Below are 26,608 nucleotides of genomic sequence, written 5' to 3' on the forward strand. Positions count from 1 at the left end.
AGACTTGACTGGACTGATTAACCCCTCTCTTCTGAATCATCACTATTTCTCCTCTGTTTACTTTCCCCTTTAGTTCAATCAATATGACTGACTGACTGAATGAAAGAAAGAATATGAACAAATGACTAACCACCTATGATAAAGTACTAGAGTATATGTTTGAATGCTAATTAAATTAGTTTGCTTATTTAGTATTATAATTATTTCATAAAAGCAAAAAAATAAATTGTGATATACTAACACAGTAGAATACTAATACAGACACAAAAAGAATAATAAATAAATAAATAAAATGGATCTACAATATAAATATCACAGATCACTATATTGACCAAATGAAAGAAAACACTAAAGAGTATGATTCTATTTATATGAAGTTCAAGAACTGGTAAAACTAGTTTATCACAGTAGAAGTCAGAACAGTGATTGCCCCTTGGGGAGGGTATACTGATTGGGTAGGGACACGAGTGAACTTTGTAGGGGGCAATAAATTTTATGCACTTTTATTTAGGTGATGGTTATGTGAGTGTACACATATGTAAAAAAATCTTAGAATCTAAACTTAAAGTTAGTGCACATTTTATACTTATGTTATCTCTCAATTAAAATAAATACTAGAAGACTTCCATTTTCTCTTTTTTTGTATATCTCATAGGTTTAAGGTAATGTACCACATATAAGCACTGAAGCAACTGATGTTTTCAAAAAAGAATGAGGGCCAGGAGAAGCCTAAGGAGACATGATGACTAAATATGGTATCCTGGATAAGATCCTCCAACCAGAAATGTGGGATTAGGTAAAACCAAGGAAATTTATATAAAGTATGGGCTTTAGTTAATAAGTATTAATATAGGTTCATTAATTGTGACAAATTTACTATACTAATGCAAGATGTTAATAATAAAGAAAACTCTCTATACAAAAAAAAAAAAGAATGAGGGCTTTTTATTTTCTTCTAAAATATTAAAGTTCTGTAAGAAACCTTAACACTGTAGTTGCTTAACTTATTGCCACACATTACATTACTATGCCTTCCTGCTAATACAGTAATTTTAATATACTTGCATTCTAATTAAAAAATTAAGCAAAGAATTTACTACAGCATAGTGTTCATTGAAAAGATAATTTATAAACTTATTCAATTTGCTGCATCCCTTATTTTAAATATATAGTCTGAGAATGATTAGTTGTTGAACACATAACATTGTTTAAGCCTATCTGCATCTGCTTTGCTTTTTTTAATTGTGGTAAAAAAAAATAACATAAATTTACCATATTAACCATTTTTAACTTTACAGTTCAGTAGTGTTAAGTATATTCATATTGTGCATCTGTTTTGCTTTTAATCATGATGATTTACCTTTTTATTATCATCCAATACTGTGTTCATGCTCTCTATCCACAAAGTGTCAATGGGACCATCAAATACAACCCATTTCCGGTCAGGTGTTTCTGATAAGGCAAATTCTCTAAAAGTGTTAGCCACAATACCATCAGTCCACTGAGGAGGAAAAAAGGAAGAGTTGGAAAGTGTCCTTAAAAAACTATAAAGTGATAATACAAAAACATTTCAAATTTCTTGGCTTAATGTGCATTGTCAATGAGAGTGGAGAATGTTTATACCGTAGATTACCTCATGGGACACGGGGTCAAATTGTCCAAAAAGTTGGCCCATAGTAATGGATTTGGGGTTTACAGTCCTATAAATGACCTTTTCTTCCTCTCCATAGCCACGTTCATTCATAAGAGTTAGAGTATCAGCCAGCATATGCAGAACTTTTGTTTTAGCAGCAAAAGGCTCTCCTACTAACATAAAACTATTAAGGAAAAGAAGTCATTATACAATAAGATTCTAAAAAATAATGTTAAATTAAATTACTTCCCTATATATTGGTATATACAATTTTACCCTATAATAATTACTACATATAATTTTTGAAATTATATTAATTTTTCTCAGATATAAGGGAAATACATTTAACTTCTTGATTGATCTCTAAATCAAATTCTCGACATTAATACCATTATCTACAAAAGAGAATAAAAAATTTCCAAATGAAAATGGAAACTTAGTAACTGCATACTCAAAAAAATTTTTTTAATGACTTGGGGTTTCCTAAGCAGAGGAGAGGAGAAGATTCACTTTTCCTCAAGATTTCACTTGCTATAGTGCTCTTTGCCAAATATTTCTGAATCTCCTCTCTCCTGGCGCATAGAATTCCTCACTCTCTTGTGGGAATACTAGGTGACTAAGGAGTTATAAATGGAAATGATGAGTTTTACTTCTTAGGGGATAGATAATTGCCAGTGAGGGACCTTACAGAGCTCTCCTTTCCCTCTAGCACACCTGGGACCCACAATGTTGAGATGGTGGCTGCTCCAACAGCCTGGGACCTGAGTGATTATGATGAGCAGAACCTCCCTGTTAAACTATAATGGAAACAGTACGAATGAGAAATACATCTTTGTTTTTAAGTCACTAAGATTTGGGTGCTGATTGTTTCTATGGAATAACCTAGCCCATCCTTATTGATAGAAATTGGTAACTAGAAGGGCAAAAGGTATTCCTGCCATAATAAAAAAGACTAAAATAAGTGGCACTGGCTTAGAGGCTAGGTTGTGGGTGGCGGCTAAAGGATGGGCAATTAATATTATGCAATGATCAAACATTTGGTAAATTTATCCCTGAGATAACCTGGAAGATAGATAATATATCTAATGAAATTGTAGTTTTAGGGGAAAAGGATAGTGAACAGAATATTATTAGTATATATTGGCAGCTGATGGCTGTATTTAACAAGGAACTACAAAAAGAAATAAGCTTAAGAAAATATGGCCAGTTTGCAAGCAGGAATGAAAGTAGAGGGAGTTGAGAAATTCAGAGACTTGAGGGATTGAATGAGGTAATTTATTCTCACCTGCAATTGGTAAAACATAAACTGAGAAAATCTTTGAACAACAAAGATCAACTCAGCCTGGTACCAAGGATCAAATCAAGAGTAGGGCCATTGTATCACTTTATTAAAACCTATGAAAGATTAATATGGTTCCCAGTAATCATTTCAGGATGGTGAGATAATTTAGGGAAAATAGATTAAGGATGGGGCCCTCTCACCTAAGCCTAATATGTTCAAGGATACTACAAGGAAGTTTAGAAAGGTATAACTTAATAAGGACTATAGTTGTGGCTACTGGCACATGGAACTACCTGGAATCAAATAGAAAAAAAACTTATTAAATAGTTTTTGAGAGAGTTTACTGACAAAGAAACCATGAGTCTAGGCTAAAACACATGTGAATGTTTAAGATGTAAAGAAGACTCTTAGGTACTGAATGCATGAGGGTTGGCTGTACTAATTCCCTCTATTATTATATATGTTTGAAAATTTATATAATACAAAGGTTTGGGTTTTTTTAAAATTTTGCCTTTAAAAAAATCATGACCTTTGAGACTTCAACTTTCTATAGGCAGTAAGTGGGCTGAAAACATTTCTCAGCTCCCAAGGATATTTTCTCTATTGTCCACCTCACATGTGACCAGGGAAGAAAATGGAGATAGAAAGACCTCTCAAAAGGTTGAACCAAAGTCCACAGAGCAGAGGTTACTGGAAAGCCTCTCTCGGGGAGCAAAATCAAGCAGAAATAGATCCAGGTTTTATGGGGATTTCAGTTTATACAATCGGTGGGGATAGCTCTCTAAGGAAGAAAATATATATGTAATTACAAATACAAAAATGTCCACCGCCATTTTAATGACACCCTTTCCAATAAATTATATATAAAATGATTATGACTCCCTGGAGGGGCCTCTACAAATAAGAGGTCCTGAAGTTTAAACTCCAGTAGTTTCACAATCTATCTCTGGAACTGGGCTCCCACACGCACAGCTGGGTTTCAGAACTGCTACTGACAAGTGTTGGCTTTGTCTCCTATTCTTCAGTTTCTGAATGGGAGTATTTGCTCTGATAATCCTGCTCTGGTAAACCCACTATTATAATACTGGCTGTATGCAGGGCAGATAACTTGTCTTTGTAGTTTTAGGTCTTTGGAGCAAGAAGAACAGCTTCCAAATCTGATACACAAACTATCATGTATCACCTAGAGATCCTATACTTTGAGTCTGGTTCATTGATTGATCAGAACTTTTAGGTTGTCTCCCTGGGAAAGGAAAAGTATGTTCTACATGCATGAAGTAGAGCAAATAACATATATGATGATCAAAAGGGCAAATTGTGGTGGTCATTAGTGCTACATCACTGAATGAGTACTCCTTACCACTCCTTTTTGGACAGGTGACATGAGAGAGAAATAAACCTTTGTTTTAAAGCTACTGGAATGGAGATTGGGGGGGGGGCGTTGTTCCCTAGCCTACCTAGCATACAAAGTTTGCTGAGTCTTTTAGTTCACAAATTTTAGTTGTTTTAATAGTTTAACTTAAAAAACAACATCTAACTATGGCAGACTATCTATAATCTATAATCTTACCCATGTCTAACAATCATCATCTCATATGTCTGAATCATTTTTTCAAGAAAAAATTTAACAGGCTGAAGATTATGTACTTTGCAGGCTTCATGAGCACATTCCAAAAATTCCTAAAATAAAAGAAAAATGGAATGCATTTCTACAAAATGGTATTATAAATCATGTCATTCATGTCTTATAAATGTAGACTTTTCATTTAGAAATAAGAAAATTGTATCTTCTTATATTTATAAATTATTTCTTGAAACTTTATTTTTTAATTAAAAGGAGGAACAAATAAAATTAAAATACTTTAAAAATATTAGTATTCCCCATTATAAGTTATCAATGATCATGGCACCATAGCACTGGATGTACGCTGCATGAAAACAACTCCTCTTAATAGTTTTTCCAGAATTTCACTTTTGGTTAGGATATAGAAGGACATGCCAAACAATCCTTCACACTATAGTAAATAGAAATAAACAGAGGTTACAAAAATTATAAAGCTTTTAAAGATACAGGAGCACTTTGGATGCAAATAAGTCTAAAGGAATTAAACTTCAGAAAGGGATGAGCCTTTCCTAGGTGAACACAGATCAACAGCTAATTTTGCCTCTGGGAGCAAGTATAGACATAGGTGGGCATTGGATTGAGCCTGCTATAGGCAGAGGGACTTTGCTGAAGTAAGGAGAAAATAACAGATATTTTAATGGTCATGTGGACTTATGTGAACCTCATAAAACTGGAGGAGCCTCAAATGCAAAGCTGGTTTTTCCATGGCCTATGCTTTTGCTGAGTCTGAAGTGACATAAGAAATCAAAGGCTTAGCTAGAAAGGCACATAGAGAGAGATTTTCTTAGTCTTCAGATGCTTATATCCCAGAATGCTGCTATAGGAAGGGCCTTATTATACAATAGGACAAGTTTCACTCTAAAGACATTTGAAACCCGAGGTAAACTAAAGCTCAATAATTCTGCAACAAAACTCTGGCTTAGGTCAACTCCTGATTGAACTGATCAACAGCTCAATCTAGCTATCTGACAAAGGAAAAACATGGTTTTTCTGCAGGAAAATAATACCAGTTCAGCCTCTACAATTATTTTCTATACAATTTTTAATACAAGTCATGAGAAAAAAAAGCTGATGATCAGTAGAAAAAGAAATTAAATAAAACAAAATCACAGTTGACCTAGATGTTATAATTAGCAGACAAACCATTAAAATAACTTTTGGGACTTCCCTGGTGGTCCAGTGGTTAAGACGCTGTGCTCCCAATACAGGGGGCACGGGTTCGATCCCTGGTCAGGGAACTAGATCCTGCATGCCGCAACTAAAGGAGCCCACATGCCGCAACAAAGATCCCGCACATGGCAATGAATATCCCGTGTGCCACAACTAAGACCTGGCACAGGCAAATAAATAAATAAATATTTATAAATAAATAAATAACTTATAAATGTATAAAAGAAAATGGACAATATGGCAAAAAATAGATGAAAAATGAAGAATTTAAGCAAAGATATGGAATCTCTTAATAAAACTAAATTGGATACACTAAAACTATAAATATGTGAAATTAAGAATTCATTGGGGAGCTGGAGTCAAGAATTCATTGGGGAGCTGGAGTCAAGATGGCGGTGTGGGAAGACATGGAGTTAGCTTCTCCCCACAACTAGGGCGCCTTACCTCAGCTGGTGGGGGACTCCAACGCTCAAGGAGATGGGAGGAACCCCAAAGTGAACCAGTAGGACGTAGGGGGACTGACAGGGGAGGAGAAGTGGAGGCCAGACAGGATTGGCACCCCTGAGGCAGGGAAGATCAGGAGAGGCAGGTGGGAGGGACTCTCTGGGAAGAGCAGGACAGGAGTGGAGGGTGATCACTTGGCCCACTCGGGCCGGGGAGCCTGCTGAGCTCCCAAGCCGGTACCCCCCACCCCCAAAGCCCCGTGTGGGTCCTGGGAGCATAGGAGGGAGGTCAGGGAGATCAGGAGAGGCAGGTAGGAGGGGCCTTCCCACACTGGAGGAGCAGGAGAGGAGAGGAGGGTGTTTGCCCTGCCCACTCGAGCCCAGGAAGCCTGTTGGGCTCCCAGGTGAGGTCCCCTGCCCTCTGAGACCAGGGGTGGGGGGCATGCCTGGGCCCCTTCTGTCCCTTGAACCTAAGCCCCACCCCCCACAGCCCCAGGGCCTTTTCCAGCCCTGTGGGTACTAAGCATAGGCCCCACCCACCACCCAAACCTCACCCTTGCTTAGGTCCCACCCTCCACAGCCAGGGCCTCCCCCCCCCTTTTTTTTTCTTTTCCCTCCTCCTCTTTTTTACTATTGTGCTACTGATGTACCTTCCAGTTGTTGATTCATCTATATTTTTATTTTTATATTCTTTCTAACATATCTGTTAAGTTTCCTATTCTAATTTTATTTTTTACTTTGTTATTGTTCTCTTTTTTTTTTTTTTTTGCCACCCCACATGGCTTGCAGGATCTTGGGTCATGAGCTGGGGATTGGGCAGAAGCTCCTGAGGTAGGAGCTCCAAGTCCGAACCACTGGACTAACAGAGAACCTCAAATCCCAGGTAATATTCATCAGAGTGAGGTCTCACAGAGTTCCTCATCTCAGCACCAAGACCCAGCTCTACCCAATAGCCTACAAACTCCAGTGCTGGAAGCCTCAGGCCAAACAACCAGTAAGACAGGAACACAATCCCACTCATTAAAAAAAAAAAAAAAAAGAGAAGGCAAAAAAAATATGTCACAGATGAAGGAGCAAGGTAAAAACCTATAAGACCAAAAAAAATGAAGAGGAAATAGGAGGCAATCTACCTGAAAAAGAATTCAGAGTAATGATAGTAAAGATGATCCAGAATCTTGGAAATAGAATGGAGGCACGGATTGAGAAAATACAAGAAATGTCTAACAAAGATCTAGAAGAACTGAAGAACAAACAAACAGAGATGAGCAACACAATAACTGAAATGAAAAATACAGTAGAAGGAATCAATAACAGAATAACTGAGGCAGAAGAACAGGTAAGTGACCTGGGAGACAAAATGGTGGAAATAACTGCTGAGGAGCAGAATAAAGAAAAAAGAATGAAAGGAATTGAAGACAATCTCAGAGACTTCAGGGACAACACTAAACACACAAACATTTGAATTATAGGGGTCCCAGAAGAAGAAGAGAAAAAGAAAGGGTCTGAGAAAATATTTGAAGAGATTATAGTTGAAAACTTCCCTAACATGGGAAAGAAGAGTCACACAAGTCCAAGAAGCACAGAGAATCCTATACAGGACACATATTAATCAAACAACAAAAATTAAATTCAAAGAAAAAATATTAAAAGCAGCAAGGGAAAAACAAAAAATAACATACAAAGGAATCCCCATAAGGTTATCAGCCAATTTTTCAGCGGAAACTCTGCAGGCCAGAAGGGAGTGGCAGGATATACTTAAAGTGATGAAAGAGAAAAACCTATAACCAAGATTACTCTACACAGCAAGGATCTCATTCAGATTCGATGGAGAAGTCAAAAGCTTTTCAGACAAGCAAAAGATAAGAGAATTCAGCACCACAAAACCAGCTTTACAGCAAACGCTAAAGAAACTTCTTTAGGCGGGAAACACAAGAGAAGAAAAAGACCCACAAAAACAAACCCAAAACAATTAAGAAAATGGTAATAGGAACATACATATCAATAATAACCTTGAATGTAAATGGATTAAACACCCCAAACAAAAGACACAGACTGGCTGAATGGATACAAAAACAAACCCATATATACGCTGTCTACAAGAGACCCACTTCAGACCTAGGGACACATACAGACTGAAAGTGAGGGGATGGAAAAAGATATTCTATGCAAATGGAAATCAAAAGAAAGCTGGAGTAGCAATACTCATATCAGATAAGATAGACTTTAAAATAAAGACTGTTACAAGTGATAAAGAGGGACACTACATAATGATCAAAGGATTTACCCAAGAAGAAGATATAACAATTATAAGTGTTTATGCACCCAACATAGGAGCGCCTCAATACATAAGGCAAATGCTAACAACCATGAAAGGACAAATCGACAGTAATACAATAATAGTAGGCGACTTTAACACCCCACTTACCCCAATGGACAGATCATCCAAACAGAAAATAAATAAGGTAACACAAGCTTTAAATGACACAATAGACCAGATAGATCTAATTTATATTTATAGAACATTCCACCTAAAATTGGCAGAATACACTTTCTTCTCAAGTACAAACGGAACATTCTCCAGGACAGATCACATCTTAGGTCAGAAATCAAGCCTCAGAAAATTTAAGAAAATTGAAATTGTATCAAGCATCTTTTCTGACCACAACGCTATGAGATTGGAAATCAATTACAGGAAAAAAACTGTAAAAAACACAAATAAATGGAGGCTAAACAGTGTGCTACTAAATAACCAAGAGATCACAGAAGAAATCAAAGAGGAAATCAAAAAATACCTAGAGACAAATGACAACAAAAACATGATGACCTAAAATCTATGGGATGCAGCAAAAGCAGTTCTAAGAGGGAAGTTTATAGCAATTCAATCTCATCTCAAGAAACAAGAAAAATCTCAAATAAACAATTTAACCCTACACTTAAAACAACTAGAGAAAGAAGAAAAAAGAAAACCCAAAGTTAGTAGAAGGAAAGACATCATAAAGATCAGAGCATAAATAAATGAAATAGAAACAAAGAAAACAAGAGCAAACATCAATAAAACTAAAAGCTGGTTCTTTGAGAAGACAAACAAAATTGATAAACCCTTAGCCAGACTCATTAAGAAAAAAAGGGAGAGGACGCAAATCAATAAAATTAGAAATGAAAAGGGAGAAATCACAATTGACACTGCAGAAATACAAAGGATTATAAAAGACTACTACAAACAACTATATGCCAATAAAATGGACAACCACTAAGAAATGGACAATTGGAAAGGTACAATTTTCCAAGATTGAACCAGGAAGAATTAGAAAATATAAACAGACCTATCACAAGTAATGAAATTGAAACCATAATTAAAAATCTTACAACAAACAAAAGTCCAGGACCAGATGTCTTCACAGGTGAATTCTATCAAATATTTAGAGAAGAGCTAACGCCGATCCTTCTCAAACTCTTCCAAAAAATTGCAGAGGGAGAAACACCCTCAAATTCATTCTACGAAGCCACCATCACCCTGATACCAAAACCAGAAAAAGATATCACAAAAAAAGAAAATTATAGACCAATATCACTGATGAACATAGATGCAAAAATCCTCAACAAAATACTAGCAAACAGAATCCAACATCACATTAAAAGGATCATACACCATGATCAAGTGGGATTTATCCCAGGGATGCAAGGATTTTTCAATATATGCAAATCAGTCAATGTGATACACCACGTTAACAAATCAAGGAATAAAGCCATATAATCATCTCAATAGATGCAGAAAAAGCTTTTGACAAAATTCAACACCCATTTATGATAAAAACTCTACAGAAAATGGGCATAGAGGGAACCTACCTCAACATAATAAATGCCATATATGACAAACCCACAGCAAGCATCATACTCAATGGTGAAAAACTGAAAGCATTTCCTCTAAGATCAGGAACTAGACAAGGATGTCCACTCTTGCCACTCTTATTCAACATAGTTTTGGAAGTTCTAGCCACAGCAATCAGAGAAGAAAAAGAAACAAAAGGAATACAAATTGGAAAATAAGAAGTAAGACTGTCACTGTTTGATTATGACATGATACTACACATAGATAATCCTAAAGATGCCACCAGAAAACTACTACAACTAATCAATGAATTTGGTAAGGTTTCAGGATACAAAATTAATGCACAGAAATCTCTGGCATTCCTATACACCAACAACAAAAAATCATAAAGAGAAATTAAGGAAACACTCCCACTGACCATTGCAACAAAAAAGAATAAAATACCTAGGAATAAACCTGCCTAAGGAGGCAAAAGACCTGTGCTCAGAAAACTATAAAACACTGATGAAAGAAATGAAAGATGACATAAACAGATGGAGAAATATACCATGTTCTTGGATTGGAAGAATCAATATTGTGAAAATGACTATACTACCCAAAGTAATCTACAGATTCAATGCAATCCCTATCAAACTACCAATGGCATTCTTCACGGAATTAGAACAAAAAATTTTACATTTCGTATGGAAACACAAAAGACCCCGAATACCCAAAGCAATCTTGAGAAAGAAAAATAGAGTTGGAGGAATCAGTCTCCCTGACTTCAAACTATACCACAAAGCTACCATAATCAAGACAGTATAGTACTGGCACAAAAACAGAAATATAGGTCAATGGTACAAGATAAAATGCCCAGAGATAAACCCACGCATATATGGGCACCTAATTTACGACAAAGGAGGCAAGAACATACAATGGAGAAAAGACAGCCTCTTCGATAAGTGGTGCTGGGAAAACTAGACAGCTACATATAAAAGAATGAAATTAGAACACTCCCTAACACCATACACAAAAATAAACTCCAAATGGATTAAAGACTTAAATGTAAGACCAGACAGTATAAAACTTTTAGAGGAAAACATAGGAAAAACACTTTTTGACATAAACCACAGCAAGATCTTTTTTGACCCACCTCCTAGAGTAACAGAAATAAAAACAAAAATAAACAAATGGGACTTAAAAGCTTTTGCACAGCAAAGGAAACCATAAAAAAGACCAACAGGCAACCCTCAGACTGGGAGAAGATATTTACAAATGAAACAACAGACAAAGGATTAATGTCCAAAATATACAAACAGCTCATGGAGTTCAATATCAATAAAACAAACAATCCACTTAAAAATTGGGCAGAAGACCTAAATAGACATTTCTCCAAGGAAGACATACAGATGGCCAAGAGGTACATGAAAAGATGCTCAACATCACTAATTATTAGAGAAATGCAAATCAAAACTACAATGAGGTATCACCTCATGCCGGTCAGAATGGCCATTGTCAAAAAATCTAGAAAGGGTGTGGGAAAAGGGAACCCTCTTGCACTGTTGGTGCGAATGTAAATTGATACAACCACTATGGAAAACAGTATGGAGGTTCCACAAAAAACTAAAAATAGAACTACCATATGACCCAGCAATCCCATTACTGGGCATATACCCTGAGAAAACCATAATTCAAAAAGGATTATGTGCTGAAGTGAATATACCACAATGTTCACTGCAGCACTTTTTACAATAGCCAGGACATGGAACCAACCTAAATGTCCACTGACAGATGAATGGATAAAGAAGGTGTGGCACATATATACAATGGAATATTACTCAGCCATAAAAATAAATGAAATTGAGCTATTTGTAGTGAGGTGGATGGACCTAGAGTCTGTCATACAGAGTGAAGTCAGAAAGTAAAAAACAAATACCGTATGCTAACGCATATATATGGACGCTAAAAAAAAAATGGTACTGATGAACCTAGTTGTAGGGCAGGAATGAAGAGGTAAACAGAGAATGGACTTGAGGACATGGGGTGGGAGGGGGAAGCTGGGGCGAAATGAGAGTAGCATCGACATATATACACTACCAAATGTAAAATAGTTGGCTGGTGGGAAGCAGCAGCATAGCACAGGGAGATGGGCTTGGTGCTTTGAGATAACCTAGAGGGGTGGGATAGGGAGGATGGGAGGGAGGCTCAAGAGGGAGGGGATATGGGGACACGTGTATGCATATGGCTGATTCGCTTTGTTGTGCAACAGAAACTAACACAGTATTGTGAAGCAATTATACTCCAATACAGATCTATTTAAATAAATAAATAATTCATTGGATAGGGACTTCCTTGGTGGTCCAATGGTTAAGACTCTGTGCTTCCATTGCAGGGGGCGAGGGTTCGATCCATTGTCAGGGAACTAAGATCCCACATGCCACATGGTGCAGTACTCCCCCCACCCCCCCAAAAAAGAAAAGAATTCATTGGATAGGCTTATCAGCAGAATGAACAAAGCCAAGGAAAGGATCATTAATCTTACAGACAGGTCAATAAAATTATCCAAACTAAAGTACAGATAATAAAAATCAAAAAGCAAAAACAGAGCATAAGAGACATGTGAGATGACATAAAATGTTCTAACATTCATGTAACTGGAGCCCCAGAAGGACAGAGGAGAGAAAATAGGGTAGAAGAAATATTTTAAAAGATAATTACTGAGAATTTTCTGGAGAAAGATAGCAATACACAGATTCAAGAAGTGCAGCAAATCCCACGTAGGATATGTAAAAAGCAAACAACACTAGGCACATAGTCAAGCAAGGAAAGAAAGAAAATATTTCAAACAGCCAGAGGGGAAAAAACATATTATATTCAGGGAAATATACATAAGAAAAATTCCTGACTTCTAAGCATAACAATGAAAGCCAAGAATTAATGGAATAACATCTTTAAAATGATGGGGCGGGGGGAGACTCCTGCCAATCTAGACTTCTATACCTAGTGAAAATATTCTTCAAAAAATGAAGTCTAAATAAAGATATTTCAAAACAAAAACTGAGAGAATTTGTTGCCAGAAGACTCAACATGTATACAATAAATACTGAAGAAAGTTCTTAAAGTTGAAGGGAAAAGATCCCAGTTTAAAGCACATATCTGCTGGAAGGAATTAAAAAACACTAGAAAGGGTAAATATAAAAGACTTTTTTTTCGAATACTAATACCTAAAGCAAAAAATGTGGAGTTTATAACATATGTAGAAGTAAAATACATGCCAACAGTACAATGGGCAGAGATGAGTGGATAATGGAATTATACCATTTAAAATTCTTATATTGTGTCTGAAATAGTTTAGAATACAAACTTGAGGTAAACTGTCATAAATCAAGGATGTGTATTGCAATCTGTGAGTGACCACTGAGGTAAAATTAAAAAGCCAACAGAGAAGATTAATGAAGTAATAAACATTACCTGAAACCCAAAAGAAGTCAGTAGATGAAAAACAAAGTAATACGGTACATATTAAAAAGCAAGATATTAAAGTTAGTACGGGCATACCTCAGAGATATTGTGGATTTGGTTCAGATCACTGCAATAAAGTAAATATCTCAATAAAGCAAGTCACACAAATTTTTTGGTTTCCCAGTGCATATAAAAGTTATGTTTACACTATTCTGTAGTCCAGTGGTCCCCAACCTTTTTGGCACCGGGGACTGGTTTTGTGGAAGACAATTTTTCCACAGACGGGCGTGGGGTTGTGAAGGGGATAGTTCAGGCGGTAATGTGGTAATGTGAGTGCCGGGGAGCGATATGGAGTGGTAGATGAAGTTTCCCTGGCTTGCTCACCTCCTGCTGTGCAGCCCAGAGGCCGTGGACCAACACCAGTCTATTAAGTGTGTAATAGCATTATGTCTAAAAAACAATGCACATACCTTAATTAAAAATACTTTTTTGGGGGCTTCCCTGGTGGCGCAGTGGTTGAGAATCTGCCTGCCAATGCAGGGGACACGGGTTCAAGCCCTGGTCTGGGAAGATCCCACATGCCATGGAGCAACTAGGCCCATGAGCCACAATTACTGAGCCTGCGCGTCTGGAGCCTGTGCTCCACAACAAGAGAGGCCACGATAGTGAGAGGCCCGCGCACCGCGATGAAGAGTGGCCCCCACTTGCTGCAACTAGAGAAAGCCCTCGCACAGAAACGAAGACCCAACACAGCCATAAATAAATAAATAAATAAATAAATAAATAAAATTAATTTTAAAAAAAATACTTTTTTGCTAAAAAAATGCTATCATCTGAGCCTTCAGTGAGTCATAGCAGTAACATCAAAGATCACTGATCACAGATCACCATAACAGATATAATAATAATGAAAAATTTTCAAAATTTCAAGAATTACCAAAATGTGACACAGAGACAAGAAGTGAGCAAATATTGGGAAAATGGCACTGATAGACTTGCTTGACACAGGGTTGCCAAAAACCTTCAATTTGTAAAAAACACAGCATCTGCAAAGTGCGATAAAATGAGGTATGCTTGTAGTATTTTTTTTCTATGACCCTGGCTCCCCTGCAGCTCAGTTGCAGGCATACACAGTTGCTCAGCCACACACCTCCCAGCACTGACTCCTAGTAGTGTTTTTCAAACTGGAGTCTATAAATCCATGAAACTATTTGCTATATTCATAGGAGTACAAGAATTCTCCAAAAGAATATTAAAATTTTGTATTTTCATCTTGATTTAAAAAATCATACTAGCGTATCTTGAATCATCTTGATAATCACCTGTGGTATAATACTAAAATATATAGAGTCTTTGTCCCCGGTTCCTGGCACAGAGCTCCTAAAACTCTTGGAATTTTCTGAGTGATAGGAGTGTCTTTTGTTATTCATAAAGAGCCCTTTTCAATAACACCTGAGTTTATGCTAATGAGGTGACTTGTTGTGGGAACCTAGATAGCTTCAGGATGGGGCTGGTCACCAAAAAGACGCAGTGATTAGAGGGTTGGAACTTTCAGACCTACCAACCTTTGGGGAAGAAGGGGCTGATGATTGAACTCTATAAAAATTCTTGAACAATGAGATTCAAGAGCTTCCGGTACAGGGAGGGTGACTCTCCCTGAAAGGGCACGGAAGCTCCACGCTGCCACCTGCCCATACCACGCTCCACACATTTCTTCCATTTGGTTGTTCCTGAGTTGTATCCTTTATAATAAACTGGTAAGCAGAAGTAAATTGTGTTCCTGAATTCTGTGGGCTGTTCTAGCAAATTATTAAACCTGGGTGGGGAGCGGTCAGGGAAACCCCTGGTTTATAGCCCGTCAGTCAGAAGTACAGGTGGCCCAGGACTTGAGACTTCTGTATGAAGTTAGAGGCAGTCTTGTAGGACTGACACTAACTCTAGGCAGTTAGTGTCAGAATTGAATTGAATTTTTGAACACCCAGTGGGTGTCTAGAGAATCAGAGAATTAGTTGTTGGTATTGGAAAACAGCCTAGAATCACCTTATTCTTATCCTGCCATAGGATGTATAGTAGTATTTGAATTTGAAGATTAAAAAAAAAAAAAAGAAGGCTAACATTCACAGCAAGATGGATGGACCTAGAAATATCATACTAAGTGAAGTAAATCAGACAGAGAAAGACAAATATTATATGATAACACTCACATATGTAATCTAAAAAATAATACAAATGAATCTATATGCAAAACAGAAACAGACTCACAGACACAGAAAACAAACTTCCGGTTACCAAAGGGGAAAGTGATGGGGAAGGGATAAATTTTATGTATAGGAATTTGTATACAAATTCCTATACATAAAATAGATAAGCAACAAGGATTTACTGTATAACACAGGGAACTATATTCAATATCTTGTAATAACCTACAATGGAAAATAATCTGAAATGTGTATATATAACTGAATCACTTTGCTGTACAAAAAAACTATAGGATGTTTTACCACTTTCAGTTTACCATCTTTTCTACCTGTAGAGGTATATAACAGTATTATAGTATACATAGTAGTAAATATTATAAATCACAAGATAGGAAATAAAATATGTATTCTCTTACAATAAACATTATATTTGACCTGAATCTTGTTAACCCTACTATCATATAAGGTATTAAAATTTACTCTTCCTCATTAATTAAAGTGGCCAAAATAGGGGTTTATCCTCCAAACAGAATAAGTCACTCATTTAATAAAACTTGGAAAACTATTGAGTCACCAGATGAATTTATTTGCAGAACAAGTCATTCTCACAGGTTTACTTACATGATAGTCAGCTTCAGGAAGTTTAACACCAGGAAATAAGTCACTAGTTATTCCATTAAATAAGGGTATATCATGTGATAAAAACTTTGGTTCATTTACATCTTTAATTGATCGCAGAAGCTAAAACCATCCAAAAAGTGCAAGATAAGTTAATTGCCAGTATTTGCCCTTCTCTCACCCCCACCCCACCAAAGTCAAAGTTTCTTTTACATTGTTCCATGGAATCCCCATACTAAAAAGCCAATACTACACTTATCAAACCTAATGGTCCTTGGATTCATACAAAGTATAATGAAAAACAGAACCTCAAAACTATCATTTCAACCCCATGTAAAAAGGCTCAAAGCAAACAACTCTCTTATCTGCCTATCTATAGTTCATGATCAATCTTGCTGAAAAAGTTATCTTTCTACAGATACTTTCACAATGTGTATATTTAATACTTACAAGTATATCTTCATTTTCATTTGGAAATTTTAGTTTTAGGTTTCCAGCAGCCACTAAAACTGCTTTTACTGCTCGCATTCCATAGTCATAATGAAATTGTGATGAGAGCTGCTCTGAGCAGAGCCTGTAGGTCATTACTATCTTCACAGACAGAGGTTTTGCATTCAAAAATCCATAGGAGTAGAGGGAGATTTCTGCTATGAGGGCATAGTTTGGAACCATCATAGCCACTGTTCTAAAAAGAACCTGAAGTATATAATAAATGAAATATATTATTTACCTAAAGGAAACCATTTTTAAAGCTGAGCATAAGCACCCAAAGATAATGTGTTGATATTCAAGTTTATTCCCCCAGTGCAGCACCTTTTCATTAACTTTGTAATTTTTTCAGTAGCACTTTAACAGTTTTATGTACTCTAATATTTTTTTAGACATCTAAAAAAGTTTTTAGAGGTTTACCTTATAGCAAATGGAAAAGGTAAAAGGGAGATTACAAATACATGTGAGAAAATTATACCATTTTGAGTAGATTATGCTGTTACTTTTGATTACCAAATTTACACTCTTTAAAAAAATATTACCTTAAGATTATCCGGTAATTCAGAACGTCCTGCATAGCCAGGATTCATAGTAATAGCTACAAAACAGTTTGGATTGAGCTTAAGTTCTGTCCCTTCAAAAATAAACACTTCTAGCTTCTGTTGAATGGCTCTCTGAATGCAAAGGATCTGTTGAGCTACCACTGACAGCACTTCCAATTCAATTCGATTAAATTCATCAAAGCAAGCCCAAGCACCAGAAGAAGCCAATCCTTTAAAAAACTGAGGACAAGAAAAAAGGAGATCATTTTCGTAGGAAAGGGCATCATTTGTTCAAACAAAAATTTAACCTTTTTAAGTCAAAAGTGACAGTTAATAAAAGCCCCAAGGATAAAAACGTCTTTACCACTAAAAAAAAAAAAAAAAAAGGTCAAGTAATGCTTAAACCACATTCAGTGTTTTAAACGAGTTTGCTTCAGTTTATCCAGTTTGACCTAGCTGTAAATTTGTAACATTTAATATGTAACTTTACCTTTCCCATTGCTAGATAATCTAGCCCATCTGAACAGTTGAATACCACACACTGTACAGCAAGAGCTTTAGCCAAGTCCTTGGCGGTTTCAGTTTTTCCTGTGCCTGCTGGCCCTTCTGGAGCACCTCCAAGGTTTAAATAGAAGGCACCTATCTGAAAAGAAAAATAAACGTGAAAAGAAATCCATGCTTAACTGAAAACAAACAAAAAACCCTATAATAGGACAATTGCTTATAAAGTGGATTTAGTCTTATTTGTAGCTTCAGAGAGGCAGTAATACAATTACATCATTCAGTTAATTTTTAGCACTCAATTTTCTAGCTGCACAAAGAAAAAGCAGTTTAAAGGATCTAAAAAAAAAGTGAAACTGTATCAAAGTCTCCTTATTTTCTAATACTTCATGTGTATCCCATTTGCCTTTAAAAACAAAGAGAATCCGGCCTTGAAGTGTTAACATTTAGTCAGAAAAGTTTAATTAGAAGTGCTTATGGAGGGACTTCCCTGGTGGCGCAATGGTTAAGGATCTGCCTGCCAATGAGGGGGACATGGGTTCGAGCCCTGGTCCGGGAAGATCCCACATGCCGCCGAGCGACTAGGCCCGCGAGCCACAATTACTGAGCCTGCGCGTCTGGAGCCTGTGCTCCGCAACAAGAGAGGCCGCAATAGTGAGAGGCCCGCGCACCGCGATGAAGAGTGGCCCCTGCTCGCCGCAACTACAGAAAGCCCTCGCACAGAAACGAAGACCCAACACAGCCATAAATAAATAAATAAATAAAATTAAAAAAAAAAAAAAAGAGAGCGAGAGCAGATTGCTCCATCTCCTATAAAATAAAATAATATAAAATTAAAAAAAGAAGTCATTATGGAGATGGTTGTAGAGATCAATGATGACAACCTCTACGGCTAGCTGCAAAGAGAGAAAACACCTAAAAGTGAGGGTCATAAATGGTGGCCCACCAGTGGGAAAATAAACAGATGACCTACTATATAATTTTGTCTATGATTCAGCCTCGCTGTTGCATTCCACTCTTGGTATGTTCTTCATTTTCTCCATCCCCATAGCATTGTTCTGTACTTCTCTAACCAGTAGTATCAGTTTCAACCTTGTGAAACCCAGAGTAGTTATCAGTTACCCACTGATAAATGGTAAACTGTGACCTACCTTCACTGGTTGGACTCACTTTTATTGTTTTTATGAAAGCTGGCGTATCCTCCAAGCGTCCTGTAGCCTGGGCATTTGGATGTTTGCCCAAGTTGCTTTTTACATATTTGGAGTCTACTGTGTCAAATCAATCAGCTCAAGCTTAAGACGGTTAAGACCACCAACCCTCCATCTGGGCATCGGCAAGGGTCCGCTCAGTGACATTTTGATGTCAGAGGCCAAAAACTCCACCCACAGAGCATGCTAACTAGGCTACTTTCTGAGCTTTCCTCCCATGAAAAAGCCTATGGCTTGGGTGCATATGCGCAGAGCAACGGTTGCCTCACCTTTTTCTTGTTTTCAATTACATTTCCCCACGCTCCCCACACCTCAGCTTTATCCCATAGATATCCTGAGCCCTTCGCCTTCAGAGAGGCATATTTGAGTTGTTTTTCTATCTCCTTGCTTGGCTGCTTTGTGAATAAGCACTTTCTCTGCTGCAAACCTCAGCGTTTCAGCATTTGGCTTACTGCAGAGAGTCAGACAAATGAACCTGGTTCATTTGGTTCAGCAACACTCACATTACAGTTAACTATGTACATTTTTTCCCCTCTCAATTAGTACTTAAGTTCCTTTATTTTTTTAATAATTTAAAAAAATATTTATTTGGTTGTGCCAGGTCTTAGTTGCTGCATGTGGGCTCCTTAGTTGTGGCATGAGAACTGTTAGTTGCGGCATGCATGAGGAATCTAGTTCCTTGGCCAGGCATTGAACCTGGACCCCCTGCATTGGGAGCACAGAGTCTTAGCCGCTGCACCACCAGGTAAGTCCCAGTCCTTAAGCTCCTTTAGAGTAACATCAGCAGTATCTGAATTCTTTCTGGGTCCCCACAGTGACTAGAACAATGGCTGGAAATTTTTAGATGCATACAAGTTACAGTCAACTCTCTCCATGAAGTTTGTTTCATGAAAACTGCTATGAGAGTTTGTGAAACTTAACTCCTTTTAGATAAAATAGGGTTAAAGGACCAAGACTATACATTTGGGGAGGCAAGGGGTATATGGGAACGCTCTGTTCCTTCTGCTTAATTTTGCTGTGAACCTAAAACTGCTCTAAAAAAATTAAGTATTTAAAAAAATAATAGATAGACCTATGAAAATCTTAAATATTTTCACATTTACTAAAATAAAACAATAGAGAGAGCTCATTAAATACAGGCAATATCAATGATATTTTACCCATCTTAAATTTATAGTAAACGCTATACTGTTAATGTCCATTAACTTGATTGCTGGAAACAGTCTTTCCCTTCTTTATATTTTCCAAAAAATGCTTACAAATGTGTTCCCTTTATTATGGATAGTAAATATAATAGGAGACTTTCAATGTTTAGTGTTGTATACAAGTGTTTAATGTGATTTTGATTATACAACTCAGTCCTTAGCGTCCACCTTACAAATATTCACAGCTGATTTCAGTGAGGTCTGAGGACACAGAAGCTTGAGATTAATTTACTCAACAAATATTTAGGGAGTAACTTATGTACTTGTCAATCACTAGAGTAGAGAACAAGACAGATGTGGTCTGGCCTTCAGGTAGCTTCCTGAGAAAGAGGATTTGGTGAAACATTTTATCATAGATGCACTAGAACCTTACTCAGATTCTTCTACTGGTCATTGCATCCGTCCTTCCAATTGCTGTCAGTTATCTACAAATAGCTCACAACTGTCCTTTTCTCCTGAGATTTGCCCTCAATTAATAGGAGCTCCCTTATCCACAAACACCTGAAAGCTTACTCACACCCCCCCCCCCAGCCCCAGGAGTGAACCATAGCCAATGATAATAAAGGGATAGAAAAGCTAGACCCCTTTGCCTTAAAGTGAAGTACCCCTGAGATGCCATTCATGCTCAAACGCTCCCCATGAGATCAGGCTAAGGCCATACATCCATCAAAACCACATCTTTGCTTAGCTTTCCTGCCTGCTTTCCTCATTTCCTTATGGGTTTTTACTGAGAGCATTCCCTAGAAAATCATTTGCCCAATAATCCCCATTTCATTTCTGCTTCCAGAAAACTCAGACACTTTAATTTACTTACTCAGCACAGGTGGATTGGTGTTTCTTGATGCATCTCCTCAATTCCCAGGTAGGGTTCCCAGATTTAGCAAATAAAAATACACGATGCCCAGTTAAATTTGAAAATCAGGTAAACAATGAATAATTTGCTAGTATAAGTATGCCCCATGTAATAATTAGGACATATTTCTACTAACAAATTATTCATTGTTTATTTGAAATTCAAATTTACCTGAAAGTCCTGTATTTTATCTGACAACGTAATTCCCAGGGTTTCACTTTGTTGTTGTTGTTGTTTTCTGTAGTCATGGCTTTATCTTCCATAGCTTCCCAACAAGCACAGCCCTCAGTACCACCTGCCTACATTTCAGCTCTCCCTCTCCTATTCAACAAAAGTAACTTGGAGTTCTAAGGCCCAAATGTGCTTCCTTCATCTTCTTGTCCTCTCTCCCAGAACGCCACTGCAAAAACTGATACCATTTTCCGAAGCTCTGGTTTCTTCTTTAAATCTCCAGTACCTTCCTTTTTCTAATTATCCCCAACGGGAGTGACTCACGATTTTCAAACATTAGAATTCATACACTCTTGTATTCTACAAGAGCACGCAGAAGTAAATATTCACTACTATAACTTCACATAAAGGGAATTTGGGATTAGGAAGGGATAGCTGTATTCAACTATACAGATAAGAGAATAAAATGAGGATAGCCATGTTAAATTTAGACAAGAAAATATGACACCAAACCAAAAAGGAATCTTTAATGTGTGAATTAAAATAATTTAAACACATACCAATGTTCTGTAACATCTGTCAGTTAGAGGAGTAATGACAAGTCGAGGTGAGTTACCAAGGTATTCATAAGCATATTTTACATTGCAATTAATGATACTAACTCGAGCATTGTCATATTCCCAATAATATCGAAGCTGAGCAAGCCACTGGAAATCTGTATCATGTGAGACACCTAAAAGGAATAAAGTAAAACAAGACAGATAATCCTGAAATGGAAATAATTTGAAAAGTAAGTATTTTATCATCTTTACAACAGCAAATATTAAAATAATTCATGTTTTCTAACGTGGAAAAGATCATATAAAATAAATTCTGTTGAGAGAGAAAAAGACATACAGGGTAAGTCCTTGTTTCTAAAAGCTATCTATACCTTATTTTTAAAATTAAAAAGAGTCACATACCCATATCAATCATGTCCATAACCACATCTCTAGCATGGACATCAATAGTAACCAAAGCCCCCAGAGTAATCCTGGTCTGCTTCGACAGTTTTCCTCTTACCAGCTCTACAATATCATTTAGTTGATTCTGAAGTTCCTTATAGTACTTCTTTAATCCCTACAAAATAAAAAAAAGCAATTAAACTAATGTTATATAGTAGCTGAAACACGTATTTCATACATTTACTCTTTAACAATTCTAACATCATAATATAGCTCAATATAGAAATGAGTTCTCGAGTGATTTTTGTCTAAGCATAAGAAAAATTAAGAACAAGTTTTAAAATAATTGTACAATTTTAATGCTACTTGTAGAAATTGGGGGGAAGGTTACCTTTGCAAATAATAGATAAGCTAACTAAAAAAACATAGCATGTAGAAAAGAAAGTTATTTAAAAAGAATGTTATTTAAGGTAATGATTTACCTCTGTCCCACTACTTATAACTTCCTGTGTCTCAGAGGTCCAGAACATTTGAGAAACACAAAGTACAACTTGGCCAGGCCACTCTCGAACCCAGTCTCTTCTTGCAGATTCTGGATAAGCCTGAGTAATTAAAATGCATTTCTAACTTTAAAAGTTTACAAAAGGGGAAAAAAGCTTAATGTTTAACAATAAAGAAGTGCAATATTTGGTACATTTGTAGGCTAGAATGTAGTCATGAAAAATTTTAGATGACTATTTAAAAGACCTGAAAATTTTTTACAAATCATATTTTTGAAATATTTATTTATAAAAGAATGGAAAGATGAGCACCAATATGTTAATAATCAGTTATCTTTGGAAGGATTTGATTATTGATTCTTCTGGAAATTATTTTCCATAGGATTTTTAGGTTTCTTTGCTGTGGGGAGTTGTCAATTTTCTACATAGAATACATATTACTTCTATTATAATGAAATATGAGGGTTTATTAAAGTAAAAAATAAATCAGTCTAATAGGTTATATATATTGATACCAAGATTTAATTGAAAAAAAGACTATGCCATCTAGTAGAAAACTGACCTAGTAGCTAGAACCCTTGTATTATTTATCCATTGCTTTATTAAAAACTTGTACGACCAGCATATATAATTTAAACAATAATATATTTGTTCATTTATATACAATTGAACAATCTATGCTTTTGAGTTCAAAGTATACTTTCATTTCTTCTAACATTTTTATGTTCAAAATGCATTTAAATGGATTTATTGGGGGGGTAGTCTTTTTAAAAATAACTTGTTTCAAAAGTAAATGACAATAGCAGATCCAAATTAAAAACTGAAAAAAAAACAACTGCAGAACAAAGTATGAAGAGTGGATACTAAAGGAAACTTCATATATATATATATTTTATTGGCCGTGCGGCACAGCTTGTGGGATCTTAGTTCCCCAACCAAGGACTGAACCCGGGCCACAGCAGTGAAAGCGCAGAGTCCTAACCACTGGACTGCCAGGGAATTCCCTGGAAACTATATTTTTAATACAATGACACCATCTTAGATATAAGAATATTAAACATAAGGATATAAATATCTATTATTAAAATGCATTTTATTAGCAATATTTATAGATAAATGCAAATGACAAATTAACCTAAGTTTCAAAGAAGGCTGAGTTTCGAAGAATTGATGAGCCATTGCTAGGTACACAGAAGGTAAATTTCTATATGGATTAAGGAAATACTTTCATGGATAATGTTGATTCTTTCCTATGTGTTTTAGTTTGTTTGGAATCATAAATAGAAAAAAGGAGAGAAAAAGTCAAGATTTATCTGCAGGAACATTGAAGCTGAACAGAATAGTCACTGCAAGAAGATGATTCTCATAGGGCTCTTGGTGAAGGAAAAAGGATTCCTCACTCATATAAAGTGAGTTGCTGCATATAAGGCTGCAAAGCCTTTTTAAATGACATTTTTACTACACAACTATTCCTTTGTGATCCTAAAGGAAGAAATATACTGAAGTTTATCATTCAAGATTAGGTTAATTGAATTAGCAAAAGTGAGATACATGTAGTGCCTACGTGTTATATTTCTCTCAAATATTATAGATCCTCCGTTAATGTTTGTTCATCTTGTTTTGAGTTTTTAAGTAATTGTTTGAGTGTAAATAGCAATAAGTAAACTAGATCATGCATTTAACACCCATGTCTGAGGTTCTTTCTTATCTCAGGGGCTTTACACAGGATACTTAGGTGCTCTCCCATTTGCTATTTATCTGGTTAATTCCTACTTATCCTTTGGGTCTCAGTTTCAATTTTACTTTCTCTAAGAGCCTATCACTAGCAACCCACCTCCCCCATTCTAAATTATATACACCTTATTATTCTTTCTCATAACACCTTTTTTCTTTTGTAGCACTTAATCACATATTATTATCAATTCTTACTACTATTATTATTTTAATAATAATGTTAGGAACAAAGAGTAAAGAAAATAATAAATGGCTTAAAATAGTAAGACCTTAAGTGTTCATTTACTGGTACCCATTCAAAACCTCCTAAAAGAAAGCATTTACAGAATATAGGATATACATTAAATCCTAGGAAACATACCAGCCTGGCTGCAGCGATCACATCATGAATACTCCGGAGCATCAAATCTTCTACTTGAATGAGCCACTTTTCCACAGCACCTCGCGCTGCAGACGTGGAAATAAGTGCAATCAGCTCCACTCGCTCACCTTCAGAGCTATACATGGCTTTAATGTCCAAATTGGGAAGGAACTCCAATTTAGCGATGCCCTCAAAGCACTTTTTTAAATGAGGCTGAACTCTAAGTGGATCTTTGGTCTCTGACAAAATCTCTAACATTTCATCATTAGATAAGAAGAAAAAACTAGGGAAAAACATGCAAATACAAAAGTTTTAGTTATAATTTATCACACATCAGAAAATGCTTTAATTATAGCACAATTGATTATCCGTCATACCGAGGGAAGAAAAGTCGTTTTTTTTCAAGATATGCATTAAGGCCTTTCATAATTTTCTCCAAAAGTTCATTGCAGTTCTGCAGTTTTTCCAGTAAACCTGTTAAATTAGTAACAGCAAGAACCTAAAAGAGACCAATTCGTTCAGGTCAGCACTTATATATCAGATATTATGATAAGACCTAAACATTAACTTATATGTCAAAAATGTTAAGGTGTCAAAACGTTTATGAAAATTGTCAGGAAATTTTTTTATAATGTAAAACTATTAGAATTCAATAAATCACAAATATTCTTATCCAAAGATGCTAGTTATAAATGAGAAATTATGATTGTCATGCATATTTTCATTTCTCCTACATTGTTTTGAATGATGTGGGAAGAGTCTGCTAGGTTGGTGTGTGATTTAATTTTTGCATTAACAACTGTCAACTATAAACAATCTATGGTATGAGTTGGCAAACTACATCCCATGAGCTAAATCCAGTCTGCTACTAGTTTCTTTTTTGTTGTTCTTGTTTTTCAGCTTTTATGAGGTATAACTGACAAATAAAAATTGTATATATTTAAGACATGTAACTTGATGCTTTGATATCTGTATACACTGTGCTGCCAGTGTTTTTTTTTTTTAATGTTTATTTATTTATTTATTTCTTATCAGTCATCCATTTTATACACATCAGTGTATACATGTCAATCCCAATCTCCCAATTCATCCCACCACCACCCCCACCCCCCACCACTTTCCCCCCTTGGTGTCCATTCGTTTGTTCTCTACATCTGTGTCTCAATTTCTGCTCTGCAAACCGATTCATCTTTACCATTTTTTAGGTTCCACATATATGCGTTAATATACGATATTTGTTTTTCTCTTTCTGACTTCCTTCACTCTGTATGACAGTCTCAAGATGCATCTACGTCTCTACAAATCACCCAATTTTGTTCCTTTTTATGGCTGAGTAATATTCCATTGTATATATGTACCATATCTTCTTTATCCATTCATCTGTCGATGGGCATTTAGGTTGCTTCCATGTCCTGGCTATTGTGAATAGTGCTGCAATGAACATTGGGGTGCATGTGTTTTTTTGAATTATGGTTTTCTCTGAGTATATGCCCAGTAGTGGGGTTGCTGGGTCATATGGTAATTCTATTTTTAGTTTTTAAGGAACCTCCATACTGTTCTCCATGGTGGCTATATCAATTTACATTCCCACCAACAGTGTAAGAGGGTTCCCTTTTCTCCACACCGTCTCCAGCATTTGTTGTTTGTAGATTTTCTGATGATGCCCATTCTAACTGGTGTGAGGTGATATCTCATTGTAGTTTGGATTTGCATTTCTCTAATAATTAGTGATGTTGAGCAGCTTTTCATGTGCTTCTTGGCCATCTGTATGTCTTCTTTGGAGAAATGTCTATTTAGGTCTTCTGCCCATTTTTGGATTGGGTCGTTTGTTTTTTTAATATTGAGCTGCATGAGCTGTTTAT

The 26,608-nt window shown here is 36.2% G+C and overlaps 1 protein-coding gene across 1 annotated transcript in view; it reads right to left on the reverse strand.

The window, feature by feature from the left end:
• The window catches only part of DNAH12 (dynein axonemal heavy chain 12), a 220,147-nt gene that overhangs the window by 101,112 nt on the left and 92,427 nt on the right, over positions 1–26,608 (reverse strand). The window contains exons 20-31 of the mRNA XM_061195447.1: positions 25,124–25,245; positions 24,747–25,029; positions 22,634–22,753; positions 22,170–22,326; positions 21,768–21,940; positions 17,760–17,912; positions 17,270–17,509; positions 16,689–16,934; positions 16,242–16,361; positions 4,486–4,595; positions 1,634–1,817; positions 1,361–1,501 (exon numbers count right to left, since the gene is read on the reverse strand). Of these exons, the coding sequence (XP_061051430.1) occupies positions 1,361–1,501; positions 1,634–1,817; positions 4,486–4,595; positions 16,242–16,361; positions 16,689–16,934; positions 17,270–17,509; positions 17,760–17,912; positions 21,768–21,940; positions 22,170–22,326; positions 22,634–22,753; positions 24,747–25,029; positions 25,124–25,245 (2,049 nt within the window). The remainder of the gene's footprint in view (positions 1–1,360; positions 1,502–1,633; positions 1,818–4,485; positions 4,596–16,241; positions 16,362–16,688; positions 16,935–17,269; positions 17,510–17,759; positions 17,913–21,767; positions 21,941–22,169; positions 22,327–22,633; positions 22,754–24,746; positions 25,030–25,123; positions 25,246–26,608) is intronic.

The sequence above is a fragment of the Eubalaena glacialis genome, chromosome 7 (assembly GCF_028564815.1).
Source record: "Eubalaena glacialis isolate mEubGla1 chromosome 7, mEubGla1.1.hap2.+ XY, whole genome shotgun sequence".
NCBI lineage: Eukaryota > Metazoa > Chordata > Mammalia > Artiodactyla > Balaenidae > Eubalaena > Eubalaena glacialis.